At 36.4% G+C, this 24,919-nt stretch overlaps 2 protein-coding genes across 6 annotated transcripts; one reads left to right on the top strand and one right to left on the bottom strand.

The window, feature by feature from the left end:
- Positions 1 to 1,021: 1,021 nt before the first annotated feature.
- fen1 (flap structure-specific endonuclease 1) lies at positions 1,022 to 11,938 on the bottom strand. The gene is given in 13 exon segments (XM_048174290.1): positions 1,022 to 1,280; positions 1,387 to 1,501; positions 3,486 to 3,637; positions 6,236 to 6,303; positions 6,306 to 6,366; positions 6,475 to 6,541; positions 6,654 to 6,790; positions 7,519 to 7,628; positions 7,707 to 7,770; positions 8,787 to 8,889; positions 11,182 to 11,284; positions 11,382 to 11,491; positions 11,714 to 11,938. Coding segments are annotated over 12 exon segments (1,140 nt in total). The 5' UTR covers positions 11,464 to 11,491; positions 11,714 to 11,938; the 3' UTR covers positions 1,022 to 1,202.
- Positions 11,874 to 24,919, top strand: tm9sf1 (transmembrane 9 superfamily member 1). Of its 5 annotated transcripts, XM_048174285.1 has the most exons (10): positions 11,942 to 11,978; positions 12,148 to 12,330; positions 13,696 to 13,916; positions 14,049 to 14,180; positions 14,520 to 14,642; positions 18,172 to 18,524; positions 20,708 to 20,862; positions 21,855 to 22,040; positions 22,342 to 22,615; positions 23,724 to 24,919. In XM_048174285.1, the coding sequence occupies exons 3-10, from the start codon at positions 13,704 to 13,706 to the stop codon at positions 24,115 to 24,117; spliced, it is 1,830 nt and encodes a 609-aa protein (XP_048030242.1). In that variant the 5' UTR covers positions 11,942 to 11,978; positions 12,148 to 12,330; positions 13,696 to 13,703; the 3' UTR covers positions 24,118 to 24,919. The 5 variants fall into 5 exon arrangements, with proteins under 5 accessions (XP_048030246.1, XP_048030242.1, XP_048030243.1 ...); XM_048174289.1 differs by lacking the exon at positions 12,148 to 12,330 and having other exon boundaries at positions 11,874 to 11,978; XM_048174286.1 differs by lacking the exon at positions 11,942 to 11,978 and having other exon boundaries at positions 11,994 to 12,243.

The following is a 24,919-nucleotide window of genomic DNA, read 5'->3' as shown; positions in this document are numbered from 1 at the left end:
TGAACATAACCTGCTCCGGAGCAGGTTATGTTCAAGGGTTAGTTAGCTAAGGAGGAATTCAGATGCGTATTATATTATCAATATGGTTATATTAATGTATCTAAATTTGTTATATAGTTACAGTTATATACACAATGTTATATTATACAATATATAACTGTTTATTCAGTTCTAATATATGAATGTATTTTATTGTCATCTCACACATGGATCTGCTTTTTATCCTTTATAACAGGACATTTTCTATGCTAATTTCTATAATAAAATACATATCATATGTGTGATATCTTATTAAATAATTAGCATCAAACAATATTAAGAATAAAAAATGATTGCATAACCACCCAATAGGTGGTGATGTGCACCAAGTAGGTTATGTAAATCACCATTAAACAAAAGAAGAAGAATGAAGTAGAATGGCGCGCTTTTTCTTAGCGTCTGTTTCCATGGTGAATCATCGATTCGTCGCTCTGTTGAGAATGTCTTGTGTGTTAACCGGGAACATACTCTGGGTTGGCTGAACTTACTCCCGGACGTATTTTTGGAACCAGCATACCACGAGTAAGCAAGGTTTGGGTTAATCAACCGAGAGTTCAGGGTATATGTGACAGTAAGTTAACCCTGCTTTCTGGAATACACCCCAGGTGTTTATTCAATATTTAAAATTGTTTACTTAAATGTTTTGAGTATTCTGAACTTATTGGGTTTTACAACCACTGCATCAAAAATAATTGAAAAATGAGAAACATTACATATGGTAAACAATAGTTAAGTACAGCGGACAAACATTAAATAAAATTAAAAAAAAAAAAATTAGTTTGATGTAATTGTTACTTATTGTTTACTTTAAAAATTTGAGTTGCTTTACTTTTTTTGAGGTATTCTGAACTTATCGGGTTTTACAGTGTAGGGCGGTAACAAAAATATATTAAATGTAAATCAGCCTGTTCAGAAATCTTAAACCTGAGAAGTGCTCAGTTCAACAAAGACAGAATTTCTTCAAATCAAACTAAATAACAAATATCATTAAATAGTTATCTTTATTTAAGATAGTACTGAAAACAGAAAAACAGGGCATTTAAAACTTATTTCCACCAAATTTATTAAAATACTTATAGGAAATGTTCTCATGTTTTGTTTGTCAATATGAAATGAATGTTAAGGGCATGACCAGCTCTGAACACCTCTGTCTGAAATCACTTTCATTTGCCCTTCTTAAATTTGCCTGGTGTAGCACTTGTTTTCTGTTTCTTCTTGGCAGATCCTTTTATTTCAGGCTCCTATACAATAAAAAAAAAAAAAAAAAAAAAAAAAATTACTTAATTATCTTATAGTATTTAATTATCTTAACAGTTATACATTTTAGTTCCAGTCATTACACCCTACCTTGCGCTTAGAAGAGATTGATCCGGTTACAGTAAAGAACGTGTCCAGCCTGCCCTGGGTGCTCCCTTGTCTACTCTTCATGATCTTCTTACAACCGTTGCGGATACGATCCTCACTGACAACACACAAATTCAACAATCTGACAAACATTCTATTGCTGTTATAACACAGCCACAAATACAAATCAATGATACCTTTATTTGTTCCATCTCACACCACAACAGGCTTCACTTCACTTTCCACCAAAATGGTGCCGGTTTTTGTGTCAGAGCAGATGCTTTGCCAGAGTATCATCAAATCTTATACACAAATATACATGCCACATCACAACCTTTGCGTACAAGCCATTTAATATTCATATGCCATTATGTGGCATCCACCACAGCTGCTTCTGCAATGGTTTGTAGTCATTTAGATATATTATGAATAAAGTAATAGCTTTTAATTTACACACATGAAATTTGTTAACACTTTACAGTGACCTTGTTATCCTTGTAAAATGTACTTACTATACAATTAGGGTTTGGTTTAATTAATATTACCCAGTACTGTGTGTAATTAAACTGTAACGACACCTTAAAATAAAGGGTTACTTTATATTAGGGTGTCCATGTTACAGTGTAATTATACATTTAAGTACTGAGTAATCATAATTTACATGTACTTACTATAAGGTTTGGATTAGAGTGTGGTTTAGGGTTAGTTGCATGTAATTAGGGCGGGGCAAAAAAAAAAAAAAAAAAAAATGTATATGTGGTCGATTCAATATTGATTCTCAAAAGCTATAAATCGACTTTCTGTATTTCCGCAAACATAGAACATAATCCCCGGTTTCACAGACAAGGCTTAAGATAGTCCTAGACTAAAATGGATGTTTGAGACGTTTTAACTGAAATTAACTTTCAAAAAGCCTCAAACACCTCAAAAGTTACTTTCAGTTAAAAAAGTAACTTACCAACATATCTTAAAATGTGAGTGCCACTGCCATTTTATTGTTTCAAGAAGCAAACCAGTAATGGTTTTTTTTCTTCCTTCTAGTGAATGTTTATAAAAGTTCTTAAATGCCCTAACTAAACTAAAGCCTAATCCTGGCTTAGGCTAAACCCTGTCTGTGAAACCAGGCCATAATCTGATTGATGTTAATCTTAATTACTAGTTTTCTCCACTAGATGTCATCCTCTTATTTGCCTTGCTCGATGTTACAGCTTGGACCCTGTAATTTATTCAATGCTTAACATGGCAGATGCAGATGTGCCTTTCAGCTTAAAAGACGTTCCAGGCAGTTGAAGGCAGAGTCACTGTCCCGATTATGCCAATGCTGCATGGTCATGCAAGTTAGTCATTTGCATGCGTCTTCAAGCCTTGCCAACATAAACAATTTAAGAGAACTCGCACATTGTGTGAGAAGTTTTGTGTGCGCACAGAAATCTGCACTCTCAGACAGCGTGCAAATTATAAATTGAATAAAATGTCTCCTTATGCTAAAACTGACAAATTTACACAAACTTCTCAAAATGCCCACACTGGCCAGTATCCTATTAAACATAGTCGGTTATGGCTTAAGTGAACAGAACATTAGAGAAGGACAACGCATGTGTATAATTATATTGGATCCATGCAGCTCCAAAAGTGATAGCCTAATAGTCCTGCTGCTGTTTGTGTTTTTAATGTTAATCAAACAAATGACAGAACAATCACTCACTGCTCTTCACTTTTTTGTAACTTTAATAAGGGTTATCCTTTATTTAATTTGTAGTGTTATTTTACATTTGATTACTTCACTCAATTTCTTTACCTAAAAACTACTGTTAGACCTACCTGAAAAACCTTAAAAGCACTGATTATTTCATTTGTATCTTTGTTCTACTGTATTTATTTATTTGTGCTATTGCTTGGAGTTTAATTTCTTTTTTTATAAATGACTTTTAACTTTTCTTTAATAATCTTTGAAATTTATATTATTAGTAGTTTTAGCTGTGGCATCGAAATTGGAATTGAGAATAATTTCACTGGTATCTAAAATTTTGGTGTCATAACCTTATTTATTACAATAAATGGCAGAAAGAAGTATTTTTTTAAAGATTTTAGCTGGTTTGTACCTGAATTGTTTTTCAGCACACATGAACTGAATTAGTCCTTCCTCGTCAGGTTCATTCCACTTCAGATCGACAGATGGGCCGTCCACAACCTCAGGCTCCAAGAACAGACCCCGAGCCTCTTTATACAGCCAGTCCTCTGGAGCTGGGTGCTTCTGCAGCACAAACCAAACACAAACAATATGTTGTAAACCAACTTAACCAACAAAGGCTCAATGTAATGCTTAAAGACAGTTTGTTTAACAACCTTCTACATTGTGAATAAAGCAAAATCTCACATTCGGTGACTAAGGTAGGTTTACACAACAATAATGTACTAAAAACAAAAGCTTTTCCTTTGCATTTTTTGCATACAGGAGACAATGTTGTAAAAACAATCCCCTTTCACATGGATCCACAAAAATGACTAAAACTATGTATTATGCATGGCAGGCCAGTAGTTAGCAATTACACTTAAAAAAAAAAAACACTACGGCACCCTATACTGAACACGTAATATAAGCATGACGTCACCGTTTCCTCAAATTCATGTTTTTATTATTTACACCAAGATAACGGTTCTGTATTCAAAAACCTGCACTTTGAAACCAGTTTTTAAAAGTTTGTTTTCAGCCCCCAAAACATCGTTGTCATGTAAATGAATGGCCAAAAGTTTAGTTAAAAACTGTGTCATGTAAATGGCCTCTAAAAGTTTATCACAGGCCACTGGTAATAATTTGTTAGATTTAATTTGCCAGTGACCAAGTTAAAGGCTAAGTTTAGCAGCTTTCCAGTGAGCAGTGAGCGCACTATTCCAAATGATAATGGATGCATAGTGTATTTGATGCACCTTAAAAGTGTGAGTAGGTGGCCAACTCACTGTTGCTTGGCTGATGTAGAATTGATGTTCTACATTAAAATGAAATTATTTGTTTTTTTCTGTAAAGATGATGAAGATTTGTTCAGAATTATTCTGCTTTAAGAAGAAGCAGAAGCTGCTGCTTCTGCTGGCTGGTTCCTTTGGTAGTGGGTGGGAATAGTGTGCCAGTGGCATCTCATTGGTTAGAGCCCACCTATTACCGTCCAAGCAACTAATTATTCACGAGCCCAGCAGCTTCTTAGTGCATTTTATATTATTAAAATTAGTAGTATTTTTAGCATTATATTATTTTTTTTTTTTTTACAGAAACTGATTAATAATGTGCAAAGCATCACTGCCAGCCCATAACTTGTCATAAACTGGTGTTAAAAAAAGTTTAACTATGCTATCTTTGTAAAAAGCTGTCTGTGTGACAAGAAGCACAAATTCCATGGTGCAGAAGCCATCTTCTGGCAAGATGTGGGAATTCATTCGGCGCAACACTTACAGTGCAATATGGGCATTCTCTAGCCATGAGAGTGTTGTACATCGGTTGTACACTCATTGCGGTGCATTAAGGGATTGAATGAGTGCACTCGATAACATCCACCATGTTTTCGGACACCACTACAAATGGCTGTCCCCTCAAATAGTACCCTATTTAAAGGTATAGAGGGCGATTTCAGACACGGACATTGTCAATTTCAAGAAACCAGTTTGAGATGATTTCAGCTGTGACATGGCGTGTTATCCTGCTTGAAGTAGCCATCAGAAAATGGGTACTCTGTGGTCATAAAAGGATGGACATGGTCAGCAACAAAACTCTGGTAGGCTATTGTCCACTTTTGGTGAACTGTGACAAGGAGTGGCACCTGTGCGTCAAGGTTCAACATGTGTGTTCAGAGACGCTCTTCTGCAGACCTCGGTTGTAACGAGTGGTTATTTGAGTTATAATCTCCTCTGACCTCTGGCATCAACAAGGCATTTTCATCAAAGAACTGCCGCTCATTGGATATTTTCTCATTTGTGGACCATTCTCTGCAAACCCTAGAGATGGTTGTGCGTGAAAATCCCTGTAGATCAGCAGTTTCTGAAATACTCACCAGCCCGTCTGGTACCAACAGCAATGCCACATTCAAAGGCACTTAAATCACTGTTCTTTCCTGATGCTTAGTTTGAACTTCAGCAGATCATCTTCACCATGTCTACATGCCTAAATGCACTGAGTTGCTGCCATGTGATTGGCTAATTAGATATTAGTGATAATGTGCAGTTGAATCGTTGTAACAAAGTTGCCACTTAGTGTGTACTTTTGTATTTTCCTCACAAATAATGAGGAACAAAATCACTATAATAATAATAATAATAATAATAATAATAATAATAATAATTTGTTACATTTATATAGCGCTTTTCTGGGTATATATGGAAGGGTAATCTCCTCAACCACCACTAATGTGCAGCATCCACCTGGATGACATAACAGAAGCCATATTGCGCCAGAATGCCCACCACACACCAGCTTATTGGTGGAGAGGAGACAGAGTGATGAAGCCAATCAATATATCTATGGGTCTTCACAATATTTTTGAGTTTTACTGAGAGACAAAAGAAGGATCAACACTTTTTTTCTTTTTTTTTAACAAAGATAGAAAAAAAATCATTATGCAAAGGGAAGGATCAAATAAATGGGGAGAAAAATTGCAGGCAAAATTTCAATACTTGCCAAAAGTTATTTTTTGACTAAGCAATGCACTGACCACTAGAGGGCACCACAATTCAGCAAGTACATGATCCTGGATGTGACATTTGAAAGGGTGCATCACTAATATGGGTACCATCTTGAAGATATCATGAGCTGCAATGTGACATTAAACAATAAGTAAACACCCTTAAACGGTGTAAATAAACTTACATTTGGGTCAATATTCTCAAGGATCTCTTCAATAGAGCCATGCTGTTTAATGAGGTCGATGGCCCTCTTGGTCCGATTCCTTTTATAGTGCCACAGTAGTCACAGCCCAGTAAGATACACAGGTCAATGAACTAAGGAAAAAATTAAAACATACACAAACATGGCAGTTAGAAAGAGCTAAAACTTCTAGATATTTACATATAAAAGATAAGAGGATTTACTGAAAGCAAAAATCTCACCTGTTGATGTGTCAGACCCATATCCTGTAGAATACGACTGAAATGAAACTCTTGGATGGGGAGCTTTCTAAGATGAAAAAAATAATAAATATGAACCAGTCACTTGTGCATGCCCAAACATCTCAATCACCATAATATATCAAAAAACTGTTTCAGATATGAAGCGTATCCAAACATACTTTGCTTCACTGGCTGTTAGATGCCTCAACAGGACTGTTGTTCCAAATGTCAAACCGTCCATATCTTCGGTTGCTGTGGCATAAACCTTCCCTGATTTCACCAGAGCAGCACAGCTTGCCTCAGCCTCACATGGAGCCTTAACATGAAATATATACAATTCTGTTTATATCCACAAAATAATAACTGCCCTCGATTAAAGATTATTCCAGTCGACTAGTAGTCATTTATTTAAGCCGTTAGGCGACTAATCACGCATTTATATTAATAAGCCATAAATCATAATGAGTCTTTAATTGCCTATATATCATAAATAGCCTAATCAGCGCTCAAGCGCACACCTGACGCTATATATTGGTAATTATTTTACAAAAGCACAACATTTTGCTGTAATTGTGAGTTTACAGCAATAAAAGTAGACCCTTTACAGTTTGCATTACTCTATCTGTATGACCAAAATTATGGAGTATTTAAAGTTAAATGCAAGTGATTGCACCAGGGCCTGTATGTCATGCAGTAAGTGCGCTCTCCACACAAGCATGGATATGCTAATAGAGCACATTTATCTAGCTCTAGCCAAACAGCGAGCGGACTTGTAAAGCTGCTACTACTTACATGTTTCAAGTGATAAGCCATATTTGAGGTCAATGAATCATAGGTGAATATTTGGATTTCCTGCTGTTAACAATCTGTCCCTCACGGACTGCATGACTTTTTTTTTCTGCGACTAACCGACTAATAAAACTCTTGGTAGACCAAGCCTCTTCTTGTTGAATGGTTAGTCAACTATTAGGGGGGAGCCCTAATTATAATGTGCTTTAATTTCTATAAATCTACAAAGTTGGCAGTCAGTGACTGGGGCAGTACCTCAATGTATGGGACTCCCATTAGAGTAAGTAACCGCTTGCATTCCTCGTTGTGTTGTTTGGTGACCTTCACTAGTCGCTTACTGAACTTGTCAATGTTCTCCTGTTCACCTGTGAGAATATTTGGTATTAGGATCTATTTTAAAGAATTACTTTCAAGAAAACAAGCTGTTTTAAAAGTGTCTGTACCTGCTTCCTGTGCCTGAGCTAGAAGCTTCTCAGCCTCTGCTCTTCTCTCGCCTCTCTTCTCCAGCTGCAAGAATAAAAATAAAAATATCTGCCGTCAAAAATTTTATCCCATAACTCATCTAATCAAAATTACAAATTTAAACATCATGTGAAGATAATGTTAAATAATGTTAATAATTAAATTAGCTTAAATGTAAAACTACACCCTTGCTTTATTTAGTAAATACTAGTATTCTAAATACCCCCAGGCCCAACCTTAAACCTTAAAAAAAAAAACTTGTTGTAAAGTGTTATCTTTAAAACATAGTGCAAATTTTTACATTTTTACAGAAATACAGTAAAAGACTACAATAAAAACCTTAGTTAAGCAGTTAGATCACCTTAACAAACGGTGAAAAATTGTTATTGTACTATAAATTACTGTCAAGCATTTATCTAAATTTAATTTATAGAGAAAAACAGTAAAAGGACATTCCTGTAAGTCCCTGCATGACATCACATACGATTTTATATGAATTTAGTTTCTTCTTATTTTGATCATCTATAATTTACATTAGGGTGTTTTATGTTATATTTTATGTTTAGTCAATTTATCGCATTATTTTAGTGTTGTGTTTTACCGAGTACCGACCATGTTTTATGCATCTGTGATTCATCATGTGGCTTCCAATTGAACCACTTGTATTATAGTTTATCAGTACATTTTAAGGTTAAAAACAGACTTTTATATTTTAAGCAGCTTGGTATATTAAAATTATACCACTGATTGAAGTAAGGTTACAAGTTGTGAAATGTACAGGCACAAATAAGCTATATTTTAATACCTGAAACTGTCCCAGTATTTTTTTTACAGTGAATTTCTGGGAACCGCAGTTTCCAGTTTTTTTTTTTTTTTTTTTAAATTGTAGATTTGTTTATAGAGTACGTATGCACTTCTGCAAATAATAATTCAGTATTTTATGGATGTAGAGAGTTCATCCCAAAATCTAAAATTCTTGAATTATAAAAAAAGGTTTGGAATGGCAGAAGTATGAGTAAATATTGACAATTTTCTTTAGAGTGATTGTGCATCTGATGCACCTCTCCTGATTTCAGCTGAGGGGGCTTCCCATCAAACACATAAACCGGCTTGATGCCGCTCTCCAGCATTCGGATGGTCCTGTAGAACATGCCCATGAGGTGGCTGCGGAGACAAGGACACATGTATGAAAGTTATGATCATGCAAACGTAAAGTGGCACATGGTAATAAATTCAGAATCTACACCAGGGATCCTCAAATAGTGGACCACATTCCAGTTCCATGTCGCCCCAAACCTGTAAGACCTTTCATCTTCAGAACACAAATTAAAGGGATAGTTCACCCAAAAATGAAAATTTCATGTTTATCTGCTTACCCCCAGCGCATCCAAGATGTAGGTGACTTTGTTTCTTAAGTAGAACACAAATGATGATTTTTAACTCCAACCGTTGATGTCTGTCAGTCAAATAATGCGAGTGAATGGTAACACAATCTATGAGTCAAATAAACATGCACAGACAAATCCAAATTAAACCCTGCGGCTCGTGACGACACATTGATGTTCTAAGACACGAGACGATCGGTTTCTGTGAGAAACCGAACAGTATGTATATCATTTTTTACCTCTAAAACACCACTATGTCCAACTGCATTCAGCATTCGCTTAGTGAGGTCTGATCGCGCTCTGACAACGGAAGTGATGTCTCGCTCTCATTGAAGTATAAGCACGAGACATTACTGCCGTTGTCAGAGCGCGATCAGACCTCACTAAGCGAGTGCTGAACGCAGTTGGACAAAAAATTATATAAATACTGTTCGGTTTCTCACACAAACCGATCGTTTCGTGTCTTAGGTCATCAATGTGTCGTCACGAGCCACAGGGTTTAATTTGGATTTGTCTATGCGTGTTTATTTGACTCTTTGTGTTACCATTCACTCGCATTATAAGATTGACAGACGGCAACGGTTGGAGTTAAAAATCATCATTTGTGTTCTACTGAAGAAACAAAGTCACCTACATCTTGGATGCACTGGGGGTAAGCAGATAAACATCAATTTTTCATTTTTGGGTGAACTATCCCTTTAAGATATTCTTTGATGAAACCCGAGGGTTTCTGAAGCACACAATGTAAGCAATGTCATTGCACTTTTGAAGTCCAGAAAGGTAGTAAAGACATAGTTGACATAGTTAAAATAGTCAACATGACTACAGTGGTTCAACCTTAAATGTTAAGAAGCAACGAGAATACTTTGTGTGCAAAAAAAAAAAAAAACTGAAAAGAACTGTTGTCATATGCAGTTGACCTAGTGAATGCAGTGCAGCTTCCGTGTTTACATCAAACTGCTAAAGTCACGCCCCCCAGTGGTGAACCATTGAAATTATGAAACACTTATGACTTAATGAAGCCTTGTTTACTGCAATCAAGTGACTTTGGCAATTTGATACGCGCTCCTGAACCACTGATTCAAAACAAAAGGTTCGCAGAGCTTAATGAAGCAATGTTTTGAAATCGCCCATCACTAGATATTGTTGAATAAAGTCGTTATTTGTTTTGTTTTGTTTTTTTATGCACAAAAAGTATTCTTTTTGCTTCATAACATTAAGGTTGAACCACTGTACTCACATGAACTGTTTTAAATATGTTTTTAGAAGCTTTCTGGGCATTGAAAGTGTTAATTGTCTTGCTGTCAATAGAGGCCTCACTGAGCCATCATCAAAAATATCTTAATTTGTGTTCCGAAGATGAACAGAGTTCTTACGGGTGTGGAACGACATGAGGGTAAGTAATTAATGACAGAATTTTCATTTTTGGGTGAACTAACCCTTTAAACAGCATTTTAAGAGCATTCATAATAAACAATGTTATAATAAAGAAAATAAATTGTAGATTGCAAAGACAGACAACTCATACTTTGAAATGTATTATGCATGTTTTTTGTTTTTAGTAGATACTTATTTTAAGCAAAATATAAAATGGTCCAGACTTCAAGAGGAAAACCCCAAACCCCACACAGTATCTTTCTTTAACATGGCACGGCCTTCTGCCACACATATCTAAATGCAAAAATAATAATAGCCTGATAAAACATCTGATCTTACCCTTTAATATTATTATCCAATTAAGCTAAACTAATGATTTTATTATTTTTTAATTCTCAGAAACCACTGCTTTGACTCTTGAGGCCCCAATATACTCATCTTTGATGACTATTTAGGATTCCCCCCCCCCCTTTTAGTAAAGTACTACTGTTGCCCAGCTGTAACTTGCAAAAAAAAATAATAATAATAATAATAATAATAATAATAATATATATCATATATATATATATATATATATATATATATATATATATATATATATATATATATATATATATATATATATATATATATGTATAAAAAATTTATTTTACATTTCAGTCATGGACAAATGATAGTAGACATCACTACATACCTAGTCGTCTCTCCATCCTCATTTTGCAAAACATTACCGTCCTGTCTCACAGCGATCAAAAACTGGTAGATGCACATAGACGCATCAATAGCAATCTTCCTTCCTGCATGAGTATATAATACAAAAATAAATACACACGTTTTACTTGGTATTTCTTGCAATATTAACCATAATCTCATTTAAATTATAGGAGGCCTTACCAAAGTAGTTTTTGATGTCCTGCTCCTTGATGGCTGAAGGCGCGTGATCTGCAATGAGCTTTGCAAGACCGTGAATTCCCATAGTGACGAATTGTGCTATTATCAGAAATCTAAAAGGATTAAAATCCAAAAAGGGGAAAAATAAAACAAAATGCAAAACAAAGACCAACACAGAGCAGCTCATACATACTAAAGAATGAAGGAAAAAAACTTCAGGCTTCAAAACAAAGCTTAAAATCCCACAAGCATGTGCTAAAGCGGCTTATGCACGCGCAGCATTTATGCAACAACACTTAACAAACTGCAAAACGCAGAAATAACAGACAACTTACCAATAAAATGTGTATCTTATTCTTAATATCTCGCTTTTCAGTCATACAAATACAAACGCCACCACGAGGAAGCGAGTCGTCAATTTCGCGCGAATTCTAAATAAAGGCATAAATAATCGAATTCTTATCATGGACGATTGAATCGGTTAATCAAAATGGTCTAGTTCAGCCTTCGCAAGGAAGAACAACAGAACATGCATCTCGATCGATTAGTCAGGACTGGCGACACATCAACGAGAAGGAAGAAATGACACCGATGTTCCTGGTAATGGTTATCACTTCCTAACGTGCACGATAAACGTTTTCTTTTATTGAACCCACGCTTAAAAGTTGTGAATTAAAGAAGCCGAGAGTTTTTTGAAACTGGTGCAGGTGTTGCGCTGTAGCCCCGCCCACCCCGGAAGATCTCTAAAAGGGTGTTTTTATTTTTTAAGGTGACGTGGATTCGCTGTGCGCCGCTGCTGCTCTCGACCTTTCGGCTGTTTCATCGCGTAAAAACAAAGATTGGATATCTTCCATCACCAGCAATGGTCAGATATGACATTACACATACGCGTGTGCTGTTGACTGGATTTTGAAAAGCGATTCTAAGGAATCAGAGGAAGCATCTGAAACAGGTTTGGTGCATTTCTCGGATGCGGAAGTATTCAAAGCATCTTAGTTGGCGAAAAGGATTTATAGTGCTCTTAAATCAAACTGCAGAGACTGGTCGACTTGTTTATTATTTGTTATGTTTGAAGAATGCTAGCTACATCTGTTTATTTAACCTATCAAAACTGATTTGAATTAATCTAGCGGAGGACGTCAATTTCGTCCATTAGGAGACTCCACAAGAAAAGATTTCGGTAACACTTTATTTTACAGTGTCGTTACACGTTACATGTACTTACTATAGTAATAACAGTAAATTATGTATTATTGCAAGCAACTGAACCAAACCCTACAGTAAGTACATGTTAATTCATTTTACTCAGCACTTATTACACTGTAACAGACACCTCAAAATAAAATGACATATTTTTTACATTATTGTCCATTTATTTACCTATATTTGCTTCCATATTCAACAATTATGTAATTATGTCGTCGTTAGAGTGAAGTATTACATTTAGTAATATATCATTTGAACGTTTTTAGCAGTATTCAAATTTATATGAATAATTTTAATCGTTAAATTAATATGAATAAGAACAAAAAAATATTGTAATAATGTGAAATTTTACCCAAAAATGAAATTATGATGTACTCACCCTCACCTTTTGCAACACGGTTGAATTTTTGTAAGTACATAATTTAATGTAGTCGCTACATTTATGCAAAGTCATAAACATGTTCAATAATAATAGTCTGTTTTGCAAGTCTTACATGTAGTTGATTATTAAGGTTAACATATTTTGCATCAAGATTCAAATTTATTTGAATTATTAAAATATAAATAATTAAATTTATAGGAATGATTAATTTATAAGGTGTATTTTTTGTCCTGTGACCATTTCTCTTAAAGGGAAAGTTCACCCCAAAATGAAATCATGATTTACCCACCCTTGTGTTTCCAAATACAAACCAATTTTCAATTTTTAGTACAATATTACATGTAATCACAAAATTGTCTTAAAAATATATAATAGTTATAAAAGAATTAGCTGTTTAAAATGGTTCTAGCATATAAAACTGCAGGACCTGTCAACCATGAGCCATTTAAATTTATGTAAATGTTTGGCAACCCTTTATTTTACAGTGCCGTAGTTACACGTTACTACATGTACTTACTATAGTAATAACAGTAAATTATGCATAATTACAAGTAACTAACCCTAAACCAAACCCTAACCCTAACTGTAACTCTATAGCAAGTACATGTATTTAAATAATAGTACTCAGTACTTATTTGAGTAATTACAATGTAACTACGGCACTGTAAAATAAAGTTTTGTTTGCACAGTTGCTGACCCCTTTTACAGTCTTGATTTGCTCACTTACAGGTGTTGTCATGACAGCAAGACTGGAATGTTCAGGCCTGCGTGTCGCTGGTCGATCCATGAGGCTCTGTGTGCTTGTCCTGTGCCTGCTGCCTCACTTCGGCTGTGCAGTCAGTTACAAGCAAGGCGATCCGGTGATCCTGTACGTTAACAAAGTTGGTCCGTATCACAACCCCCAGGAAACCTATCACTATTACACTCTGCCAGTCTGCAGACCTAAAGAGGTGAGTGTGCACTATTCAGTATTATCTGGCTCTGTTAGTGTGCTTGTTTATGACCTTATGGTGCAATACAAGTCATTAAGATTTATTGTTAGTGTGGGTCTGTCACCTTGTGGATGATCAATGTGTTTGCAGGTCCGTCATAAAGCCTTGAGTCTGGGAGAGGTGTTGGATGGAGACCGTATGGCTGAGTCTCTTTACAACATCCGCTTCAAGGAGAACACAGAGCGACAGACGCTATGCAAACTCACTCTCTCTGAGAAAGAGGTAGCAATGCAGTCATACTCAGAAAATTTGTAAAATGCATTCTTGTTTAGAGCATAACAGGTTTTGCAAAATTACAAGCAAAGCAAACTGTTTTCCTGTATGTCAGGAATTCTCTATCCTGCTCATGCTCTAATCAAACACAGTTGAACCAGCTAGTCAGGGTTTTCAGGTTTATTTGCGAGTGATGGGTGTGTAACAAAGGTTGGAACTTAACTCCACAGGAAGCTAGATTTCCTGGAACAGGATTTAGCGCATTTACATGTCATAGAAGAGGAAATGGCAGAGATGTATGGGAATTGCTACAGATGTCTTATATTTTATGCATTTTTGAAACTACAGGTGGATCAGCTGCGAGAAGCGGTTGAGGAGCTGTATTACTTTGAATTTGTCCTTGATGACATTCCCATATGGGGTTTCGTGGGATATATGGAAGAGAGTGGATTCCTGCCTCACAGCCATAAGGTCTTTTTCTATGTCTCCATCACTCATACACTGACTGACTCACTCACACACATTCAGTCGCCATAAAAAGTGTTTGGACACTTTGCTGCAAATGCATTTCTTTGCATTAGATAAGATAAGATTGTTTGACCAAAAAGTTTGTTGGTTTTACAATATTCAGGGATGTAATTTTTACGTATTTATAAGCATTTCCATATTTTACACCCTTAAATTAAAGTATAAAAAATAATGAATGAGAAAAAAAATGGTTGGGGGGTGTCCATTGGGTACTGTATAATGATTGAAATTATGAAATGGCCTTAAACATTTGCTAATTGCAGCTGCAATTTGTTACGTTTTCTAATACATCTATTTCATGCACAGTCTGCTTCGAAACACCCTTAACATCTTAGCCAGGGTTTAAAGCATCAGATGCTAATAAAAATCAGAAGGGCTTTTCACACTTGAAATAGTTAACCCTGGGTCATTCTAAACCCTGGGTAAACAAAATCCTGGGTTATCTTGCTTCACGTTTCACTCTGCTCATAATTTACCCGGGGTTAACAGTCAATCCTGGGTATTCATAAGCTGACGTTTACATTGTACATTCCTAAACATTCCTAAACATTCTTATTTGCATATTTTCGGTGTCAGTGTCATTGATTGGATAAACGCAGCATGCAACCTGTTTACATAGCTCTAGCAATGCGCGTCCTCGTATTTCCGACTGTACTATCGAGTTTATACTGAATGGACATTTCGGACTATAAATGTAAGATTGAAACAGTCTCTTCTTCACTCAAATTGTTGTGTTTTCTGTCAGCATTTGACATTTTTCCTCTCAAACACTGAAGATACTGTTTATATACAATGCACATACAATTCTGTGACTGTCTAAAGCACGTGTATGTGATGCACGCTATTGGTTAGCCGCTGCTAAGTATCTAGTCATAACATTCTAACACTGCGTCGTTTCACACTGCACAAGATTGGCACTGCAATGTGGGGCAAAAGCGGTGCTAACCCTGCTCCAGAGCTCCAGAGCAGGGTTTCATAACCCTGGGTAAAAAGCATTACTAACACTGCTCCGGAGCAGGGTTTCATAACCCCGGGTAAAAAGCAGTACTAACACTGCTCTGAAGCAGGGTTTCATAACCCCGGGTAAAAAGCAGTACTAACACTGCTCCGAAGCAGGGTTTCATAACCCCGGGTAAAAAGCAGTACTAACACTGCTCCGAAGCAGGGTTTCATAACCCCGGGTAAAAAGCAGTACTAACACTGCTCTGTAGCAGGGTTTCATAACCTCGGGTAAAAAGCAGTACTAACACTGCTCTGAAGCAGGGTTTCATAACCTCGGGTAAAAAGCAGTACTAACACTGCTCTGTAGCAGGGTTTCATAACCTCGGGTAAAAAGCAGTACTAACACTGCTCTGTAGCAGGGTTTCATAACCTCGGGTAAAAAGCAGTACTAACACTGCTCTGTAGCAGGGTTTCATAACCCCGGGTAAAAAGCAGTACTAACACTGCTCTGTAGCAGGGTTTCATAACCTCGGGTAAAAAGCAGTACTAACACTGCTCTGTAGCAGGGTTTCATAACCTCGGGTAAAAAGCAGTACTAACACTGCTCTGTAGCAGGGTTTCATAACCTCGGGTAAAAAGCAGTACTAACACTGCTCCGAAGCAGGGTTTCATAACCCCGGGTAAAAAGCAGTACTAACACTGCTCCGAAGCAGGGTTTCATAACCCCGGGTAAAAAGCAGTACTAACACTGCTCTGTAGCAGGGTTTCATAACCTCGGGTAAAAAGCAGTACTAACACTGCTCCGAAGCAGGGTTTCATAACCCCGGGTAAAAAGCAGTACTAACACTGCTCCGAAGCAGGGTTTCATAACCCCGGGTAAAAAGCAGTACTAACACTGCTCCGAAACAGGGTTTCATAACCCCGGGTAAAAAGCAGTACTAACACTGCTCTGTAGCAGGGTTTCATAACCCCGGGTAAAAAGCAGTACTAACACTGCTCTGTAGCAGGGTTTCATAACCTCGGGTAAAAAGCAGTACTAACACTGCTCTGAAGCAGGGTTTCATAACCCCGGGTAAAAAGCAGTACTAACACTGCTCCGGAGCAGGGTTTCATAACCCCGGGTAAAAAGTAGTACTAACACTGCTCTGAAGCAGGGTTTTATAATCCCGGGTAAAAAGCGGCGCTAACCCCGCTTCTGAATTACATGTGTGAAACGTTCCTTTACCCGGGGTTAAAAGCGGTGTTTAGAACGATGTTAACCCAGGGTTAAGCGCAGTGTGAAAAGGCTTGGAGTTGAAAAGGTGTTACTCACCAGTTGCCTGATAACATAATCGAAGCGAACATAATCATGCTGAGGATGTGTAGTTTGAAAAGTGTGTAATTTATGTTGGTATATTGCATCTCTTCTACTTGTCAGAGCTGTTTCTAATGCAGAGTCTGTCAAATCATTTCTCCTCCTAATTTCCTCCTTATCTCTTAAAAATATAGCATTCTGTGTAGAATTCAAATGGGTCCGATATGTTTTGTGGTCTGTGCCAATTCGCACATATGATCTGCTCTGTGCTATTGTATCTCTGGCCTGGAGCAGACTGTGTGTGCGCTGTGGCGGTTCACGTGACACTAATGCAAACCAGACTTCATTCGCCACAACAGAAAGCATATTTACACTGTCTGAATCATTCCCTATTCCCTATATAGTGCACTGTGCCATTCACGATATAGAATGTTAATTGTGTGAACTGCAATTTCGGTGTCTATTTAAAATGTAGGGGGTGGGATGCTTTAGATTTTCGAGAGCATTTGATTGGAAGTGCAGGGTGATGTCACCAAAATCATTGATCTGTATTGGCGGAAGTGAGAGACTGTAAGTTTTGAATGCTTATATCTTTTGAATGCAAATTTTGTCTTTGTTTTGGATTACACTAGCATATAGATAACCTTAAAGGTGCCATCGAACGTTTTTTTACAAGATGTAATATAAGTCTAAGGTGTCTGCTGAATGTGTCTGTGAAGTTTCAGCTCAAAATACCCCATAGATTTTTTTTAATTAATTTTTTTAACTGCCTATTTTGAGGCATAATTAGAAATGCGCCGATTCAGGCTGCAGCCCCTTTAATTGCTCGCGCTCTCTGCCCCCTCCCGAGCTCTCGACTCTATCACTGCATAAACAAAGTTCACACAGCTAATATAACCCTCAAAATGGATCTTTACAAAGTGTTCGTCATGCAGCATGTCTAATCGCATAAGTATAAGTAGGCAACTATAAATGTTATCATTGTAATTTTACTTTTGTTCTGTAAAATAATTTTTTTTAATTATTATTATTAAATAATAATAAAAAAAAAAACAATTTTGAGTACAATTGTATGTATTATTGAAATAGTAGGGTATTTCTTTATTAATAATAATTGCCTGAATTTTTGTCCAAATCCAAAGTGTCCAAATCTTTTTGAGGCTGACTATTTTGATACATGCTAATTCAGTGAATAAAGCATCGTGTCTGTCTTCATTCACTTATTTTGTACATCAGGTGGGGTTGTGGACGCACTTGGACTTCAATATAGAGTACAACGGCGACTCTGTGATCTTTGCCAATGTGTCTGTGAAGGATGTGAAGCCGGAGCCATTAGAGGAAGGAGTGGCAGGCCATGGCGCTGGTGTCGGCAGTGGTGGTCTGTCGATCACCCACACCTACAGCGTTCGCTGGTTTGAGAGTACGTTGCCCCATTCACGCAGAGCGGAGCGCCTAAGAGACTATTCCTTCTTTCCCAAGACTCTGGAAATCCATTGGCTGTCCATCATCAACTCACTAGTGCTGGTGGTTCTACTGCTAGGCTTCGTCATCATCATCCTCATGAGAGTGCTGAAGAATGACTTCGCCAGGTGAGGAGGGATTTGAAGTCTCATTCACATATGCAAATTTGCTTGATTACATAATTGTATTTAATTTACAATTTTTCATGCTAAAAGTTTTCAGTCCTTGTACTTTAAATTCTGATTGGATAAGCTGTGTTTGAAACTGTTGTAAAATAGTGCTGTAAAACGCTCACCTCTGAGTTCATATTCTAATGACAAATTGCTATGTTACTCAGCAACCATAAACAGCTTACAGTTAGGCTATATATACACTCACCGGCCACTTTATTAGGCATACCTTGCTAATAACAGATTGGACCCCCTTTTGCCTTCAGAACCTTGTGGCATAGATTCAACAAGGTGCTAGAAGATTTTGGTCCATATTGACATGATAGCATCACGCAGTTACTGCAGATTTGTAGGCTGCACATCCATGATGCAAATCTCCTGTTGCTCCACATCCCAAAACTGCTCTATTGGAATGAGATCTGGTGACTGTGAAGGCTATTTGAGTATTGTGAACTCATTGTCATGTTCAAGAAACCAGTTTGTGATGATTTGAGCTTTGTGACATGGTGTGTTATCCTGCTGAAAGTAACCATCAGAAGATGGGCACACTGTGCCATAAAGGGATGGACATGGTCAGCAAGAATACTCAGGTAGGCTGTGGCTATAACTATGATTGATTGGTACTAAGGGGCTCAAAGTGTGCCAAGAAAATATCCTCCACACCATTACACCACCACCACCAGTCTGAACCGTTGATACAATGCAGGATGGATCCATGCTTTTATGTTGCTTACAACAAATTCTGACCCTACCATCTGAATGTCACATCAGAATTAGAGATTCCTCAGACCAGCAATGTTTTTTTTCCAGTCTTCTATTGTCCAATTTTGGTGAGCCCATGTGAATTGTAGCCTCAGCTGTAGCCCATCTGCTTCAGTGTTCAACATGTTGTGTGATCAGAGATGCTCTTCTGCAGACCTTGGTTGTAACAAGTGGTTATTTGAGTTACTGTTTGCATTTTTTTTTTTCCCTCCTCATCTTGTATTTTTTTCCCATCACCATGTCCCTTTAGAGGCTCCGTAGAATTTTCCTTTCTGAACATAGTATTCATCTTCAGACACATCCCCACTGGATATTTTGTCTTTTTCAGGCCATTCTCTATAAAACCTAGAGATGGTTGACTGTGCATGAAAATCCCAGTAGATCAGCAGTTTCTGAAATACTCAGACCAGCCAGTCTGGCACCAACAACCATGGTGTCAAAGTCGCTTAAATCACCTTTTTCCGCATTCTGTTGCTCATTTTGAACTTCAGCAGATCGTATTGACCATCTTTACATGCCTAAATGCACTGAGTTGCCGTCACACGATTGGCTGATTCGATATTTGCGTTAACGAGCAGTTGAACGGGTAACAAATACCTAATAGTACCCTAATAAAGTGGTCATATATATAATTAATGTAACTATTTATTGAACATTGGTTTCTTTTATCATATTGCCATCATCATTTTAAAAAGCTTCAATTAAATTGATTCAATGATTTAATCAATTTAAGGTGGAATTCATGGCTGATCATGTATTATGTTTGTTTACACTCTGCATGCAAACTGTATTAATTAAACTGTACTTAAGTTCATTCAGTTCATAAATAAATGTCACATGTTTATTACACATGCAATTAGCAGCACATTTGGTACTCAAGGGAGCTCATGCTTCCATTTGTCAACCATTAAATGTGCTTGTGTTGTTCCCTGTGCAACACATGCACAAACATGTTGCCAGGTGACTTCACGGCTCATCAAGGTTGCATTTATTTGCAATATTGTGAAATATTATTACAATTGAAAATAATTGCTTTCCATGTTAATATAAATTTATTCATTTGATGGCAAAGCTGAATTTTCAGCATCTGCAGTTTTCAGTGTCACGATCATTCAGAAATCATTCTAATATGCTGATTTGGAACATTTAACATCTATTTGTTTTATTATTATTATTTTATCATCAAAAGTATGAATTTCTTTTTAAAAAATCTTACTGACCCCAAACTTTTAAATAATAGTGTAACTCTTCACTTTTATTTTCTGTTGATTTTGTATTATGTATTTGCATTAAATTATCTATATAGAGGAAGAAGCAGCCATTACTCAGAGATCATTAATGAACAATGGACTGATCGAACGCTGTCACTGTGTCTACAGGTATAATGTGGAGGAAGATGGGGGTTGTGATGATCTGGATCAGGGGGATAACGGATGGAAAATCATCCACACAGATGTCTTTCGCTTCCCGCCATATAAGAGCCTCTTGTGTGCTGTATTAGGGGTCGGGGCGCAGTTTCTGACTCTGGCCACAGGTATCACATGCTGCATTATAGAAATGTATCAAACGATAAAAAAATGAATGCACATTTCAAATGAGCTAGTGTGAGCATGCTAAAATATTTGAGGACAGGGCCGTAACCACCATAGACATTGAGGAGGATAGGCCAATGTGAATGACTTGTATCTGTCATTCTCAAGACAAATTGATTCTGTATTAGCCACAAAAGGAGGCCCTACACACCATACTAATAAATTATTGGGGTCTAAAACCAGTGGTCCAACCCCTGTAAGCAGCTAAACATTAAATGTTTGACAACCGTTTCACAATAGAAATGTTAAACCACTTACAGTATATCCAGCTGCAAACTACTCAGCTTTTTTCTACAATGTTTTAGACATATTAGACATAAGATTAAGAGTAAATGTTATTTCAAATAGTTTAAATTGATCACTTCACACATTTTTTAATTTTTCTTCATGACATAGTTCAAGACATAGTTACGACCTTGTTTGAGGATGGCATCTCCACTAGTTGACTAATAATTGTTCGATGACTAGTCAACTATCTTGTATGTGACACTTGCTCTGGGGCGCGTTTCCCGAAGCGAACTATGGTCGCAAGTTCGGTCGTTACCAATAGAGTTCAATGGGACTTACGACCATGGTTCACCAACGATGCTTTCGGGAAAGGCACCCCTGGTCAGTTCCAGTAAGCCTCAATCAGTTCAGTTCAACTAACCGAATAATGGTACATTTGTTTATGATATAAAAACAAAAAAGTAACATGGTTAAACTTTTAATTAATCTCATGTTAATGCATTCACAACCCTATTTATTTTATGTTATTACCATTTCTGGCACCTTATTTTGTCTGTCACTAATTTGCATTGATGATTTGGCAAGATTCTGTGTAAAACAGTTGTGTCAATGAGATACTTGGGATGAAATTGGGATTAATATGAGAAAAGAGTTGCAGATAAGAAGAACATGACCTTCAGATAACCCTCTTTCTCGGTTTCTTTAGGAATCATTGTCATGGCACTGCTGGGCATGTTTAATGTCCATCGCCATGGTGCCATAAACTCGGCAGCGATCGTATTGTACGCTCTGACCAGCTGCGTGTCAGGTTACTGTTCCTGCAGCTTCTACACACAGATCCAGGGCCAGCGCTGGGTCTGGAACATTATCCTTACCTCTGCGCTCTTCTCTGGTAAGACACAATGATCTTCTGTATTTATACATATAGATGGTTTATACAACAGGAGCACACTGTGTGGGGTATTGTTTCCCATTATGCAATGTACTCAGCATGATTTTCCATTTCCAGTGCGTTTTAATTTTTTAATGTTAACCTCTTACCTGACTCATCATTTATATGCTAGAATTCCATTCCAAATATAGTCTGTCGCAATTACACTGTTTTCATAAGCAAATGTACCTGACATTTCGCCCACTCACCGTTGCTGTCTTTGTTGTTCTCTCCTTTATTTCACTCTCTCTGATTCGCTCAGCCCCCCTCTTCTTCACCTGGAGTGTGGTGAACTCAGTTCACTGGTGGAGCGGATCGACCCAGGCCCTGCCTGCCACCACCGTGCTTCTGCTGCTTGGTGCCTGGGTACTGGTGGGCTTCCCCCTCACCGTCATTGGTGGAATCGTTGGAAAGAACAGAGCAGGCAATTTCCAGGCCCCGTGTCGCACTCGTAACATACCTCGCCAAATCCCCCAACAGCCCTGGTACAAACACACAGCTGTGCACATGGCCATTGGCGGTTTCCTGCCTTTTAGGTAAGAGCAGTGAGTCTCGGCAGATGATTTCCAGACAGTGGAATCTTTTCTTTCCTGTAAAATAATGCATTCAAATAAATGTATCTTAAATTGTTTTCAAATAAAAAAAAAAAAAATGAAAATTTTAAGAAAACATTTTTAATTACATTAAAGTAGTGGGCAAAAGTTATGTCTAGATTTTTAATAATATTTGATTTGGAATAGTTGAAGTTGTTAATTTTCTGTATATTATATAAGAACATTTTAATATATATATTTATATGTTTTCTTGAATAATATAATATATAAAACATTTTTAAATATTAAAATGTTCCTATATAATATACAAAAAAAAGATTTTAAATATTAAACTTTAATTATATTAAACTGATTATATTATGTTAAAATATTTTCATATATATATATATATATATATATATATATATATATATATATATATATATATATATATATATATGAAAATATTTTAACATAATATAATCACATTTAAAATGTTTTATATATAATGGCATAATTTATTAAAAATATTAATTATTATATTTTAATTATATTATATTTTAATTTATATTTTATATGTAAACATAATAAATCATTACATATAATAAATCAAATATTGTAAATATTAGAATGTAAATAATAGAATATATTATATAAGAAACCATTTCAAAATATATAATGTAAGAAAATGTTAATATGATATATAATAATTAATTTTTATATATAATAGGATATTATAAGAATTTTTTAAAAAATATTGTATTGTTATATAAATAAGAAATCATTTAATATAATATTTGAAAATGTTTTTTTTATATAATAAAATATAATATAAGGAAAAATAAAAAATATATGAAAACTTGCTAATATAATATATTATTTATATATTTGGATTCTGGGTCTTTAACTGTAAAATTCCCCTACAATATAAAAAAATAAAAACAACATTTGTAAAAAATATTATAAGAACATTTTAATATAAGACAATATAATTAAATTACTTTTATATTTTATATACTTTTAAAAAAATGTATTTTATTATATTATAATATTAAATCTTACTCAGTCTTTATCTCTGTCCACATCTGTTTTTCTTCTCTTGAATTTACAGTGCCATCTCAGTAGAACTGTATTACATCTTTGCCACTGCGTGGGGTCGTGAACACTACACACTCTACGGCATCCTGTTGTGCGTGTTTGCCATCCTGCTCTCGGTGGGCGCCTGCATCTCTGTGGCCCTCACCTACTTCCTGCTCTCAGGCGAGGACTACCGCTGGTGGTGGAGAAGTGTTCTAAGCACTGGCTCCACTGGCATCTTTATATTTGTTTACTCTCTCTTCTACTACCACAATCGCTCCAACATGAGCGGCCTTGTACAGAGCGTCGAATTCTTCGGATATTCTTTGCTCACTGCGTTTGTTTTCTCGCTCATGCTGGGAACGGTCTCCTTTTGGGCTTCTCTGGCTTTTATTCGTTACATCTACCGTAGCCTTAAGATGGACTGAGAGGAGACCGTTTCCTCTCAACCTGCCCCCCTCCCTCCTCAAATGGGGAAAGAGACTCATGGACCATGTCCGCATGGAACCCTGCATGAGCAGGTTTTGTGTTGCTGAAGTATATTAAACTATCAACTGTTTCTGATGCCAATCTAAAAAGGAATAGGGAACAGACAAAGCAACTGACTAAAGACTAATTTAATATTTTATTTTGCTCACCAACACCCTGATACTTAAAATTCACATAGATATATAGTTGCTAGATTTTCTGCACATCAAATACAAAAGTATTTGTGAGTCAGCTGGATCGTTTGTGCTGAATGGGCCAGATTTTCATACTTCAAAATGTCGCTTACCATGTATCCAAGACTTGAAAATTCTGTTTTGGATTTTGTTAATGTAGTGAATATGACTACAATGATTAAATGTCAGTTTCAAAACATAAGGGGACAAGAATAAGAGGCCTTCATACTTTGTGTCATAAGACCATTGAGGAGATAAAGCACTTATATGTACTGTAGGTGAGTTTACTTGATTAAAGGTGGATGTGTGATTATATGTAAGGATATTATCATCTTTGAGGAAAAGAGCCGTGTGTCATATTGTGTACAAATTGTGCAATATACACATTTTGAGTTCTGGAGGGAAGGTTTAACACAAGCAAGCGGAAGAAATGAAGAATAGATTATGGAAGCAATACCATTGTCTGAAGTCGCCATCAACTGTGATCTGCTGAAATGTAAATATACTATGTTTTCAATAAAGTCACTTTTATTACAGTAAGAGAAATAAATATGTGGGTGAAATGCAA

Source organism: Megalobrama amblycephala, linkage group LG22 (genome assembly GCF_018812025.1).
Source record: "Megalobrama amblycephala isolate DHTTF-2021 linkage group LG22, ASM1881202v1, whole genome shotgun sequence".
Lineage (NCBI taxonomy): Eukaryota > Metazoa > Chordata > Actinopteri > Cypriniformes > Xenocyprididae > Megalobrama > Megalobrama amblycephala.
The sequence above is the reverse complement of the archived record's forward strand: the minus strand, read 5'-3'. Positions and strand labels throughout refer to the sequence as shown.

Bases quoted from the DNA above. Each gene is read 5' to 3' on its own strand.
- tm9sf1 (XM_048174289.1), top strand. From the start codon at position 13,704: ATGACAGCAAGACTGGAATGTTCAGGCCTGCGTGTCGCTGGTCGATCC. The intron at 22,041-22,341 runs GTAAGACACAAT...TGATTCGCTCAG, and splicing joins TACCTCTGCGCTCTTCTCTG to CCCCCCTCTTCTTCACCTGG. The intron at 22,616-23,723 runs GTAAGAGCAGTG...TTGAATTTACAG, and splicing joins GGCGGTTTCCTGCCTTTTAG to TGCCATCTCAGTAGAACTGT.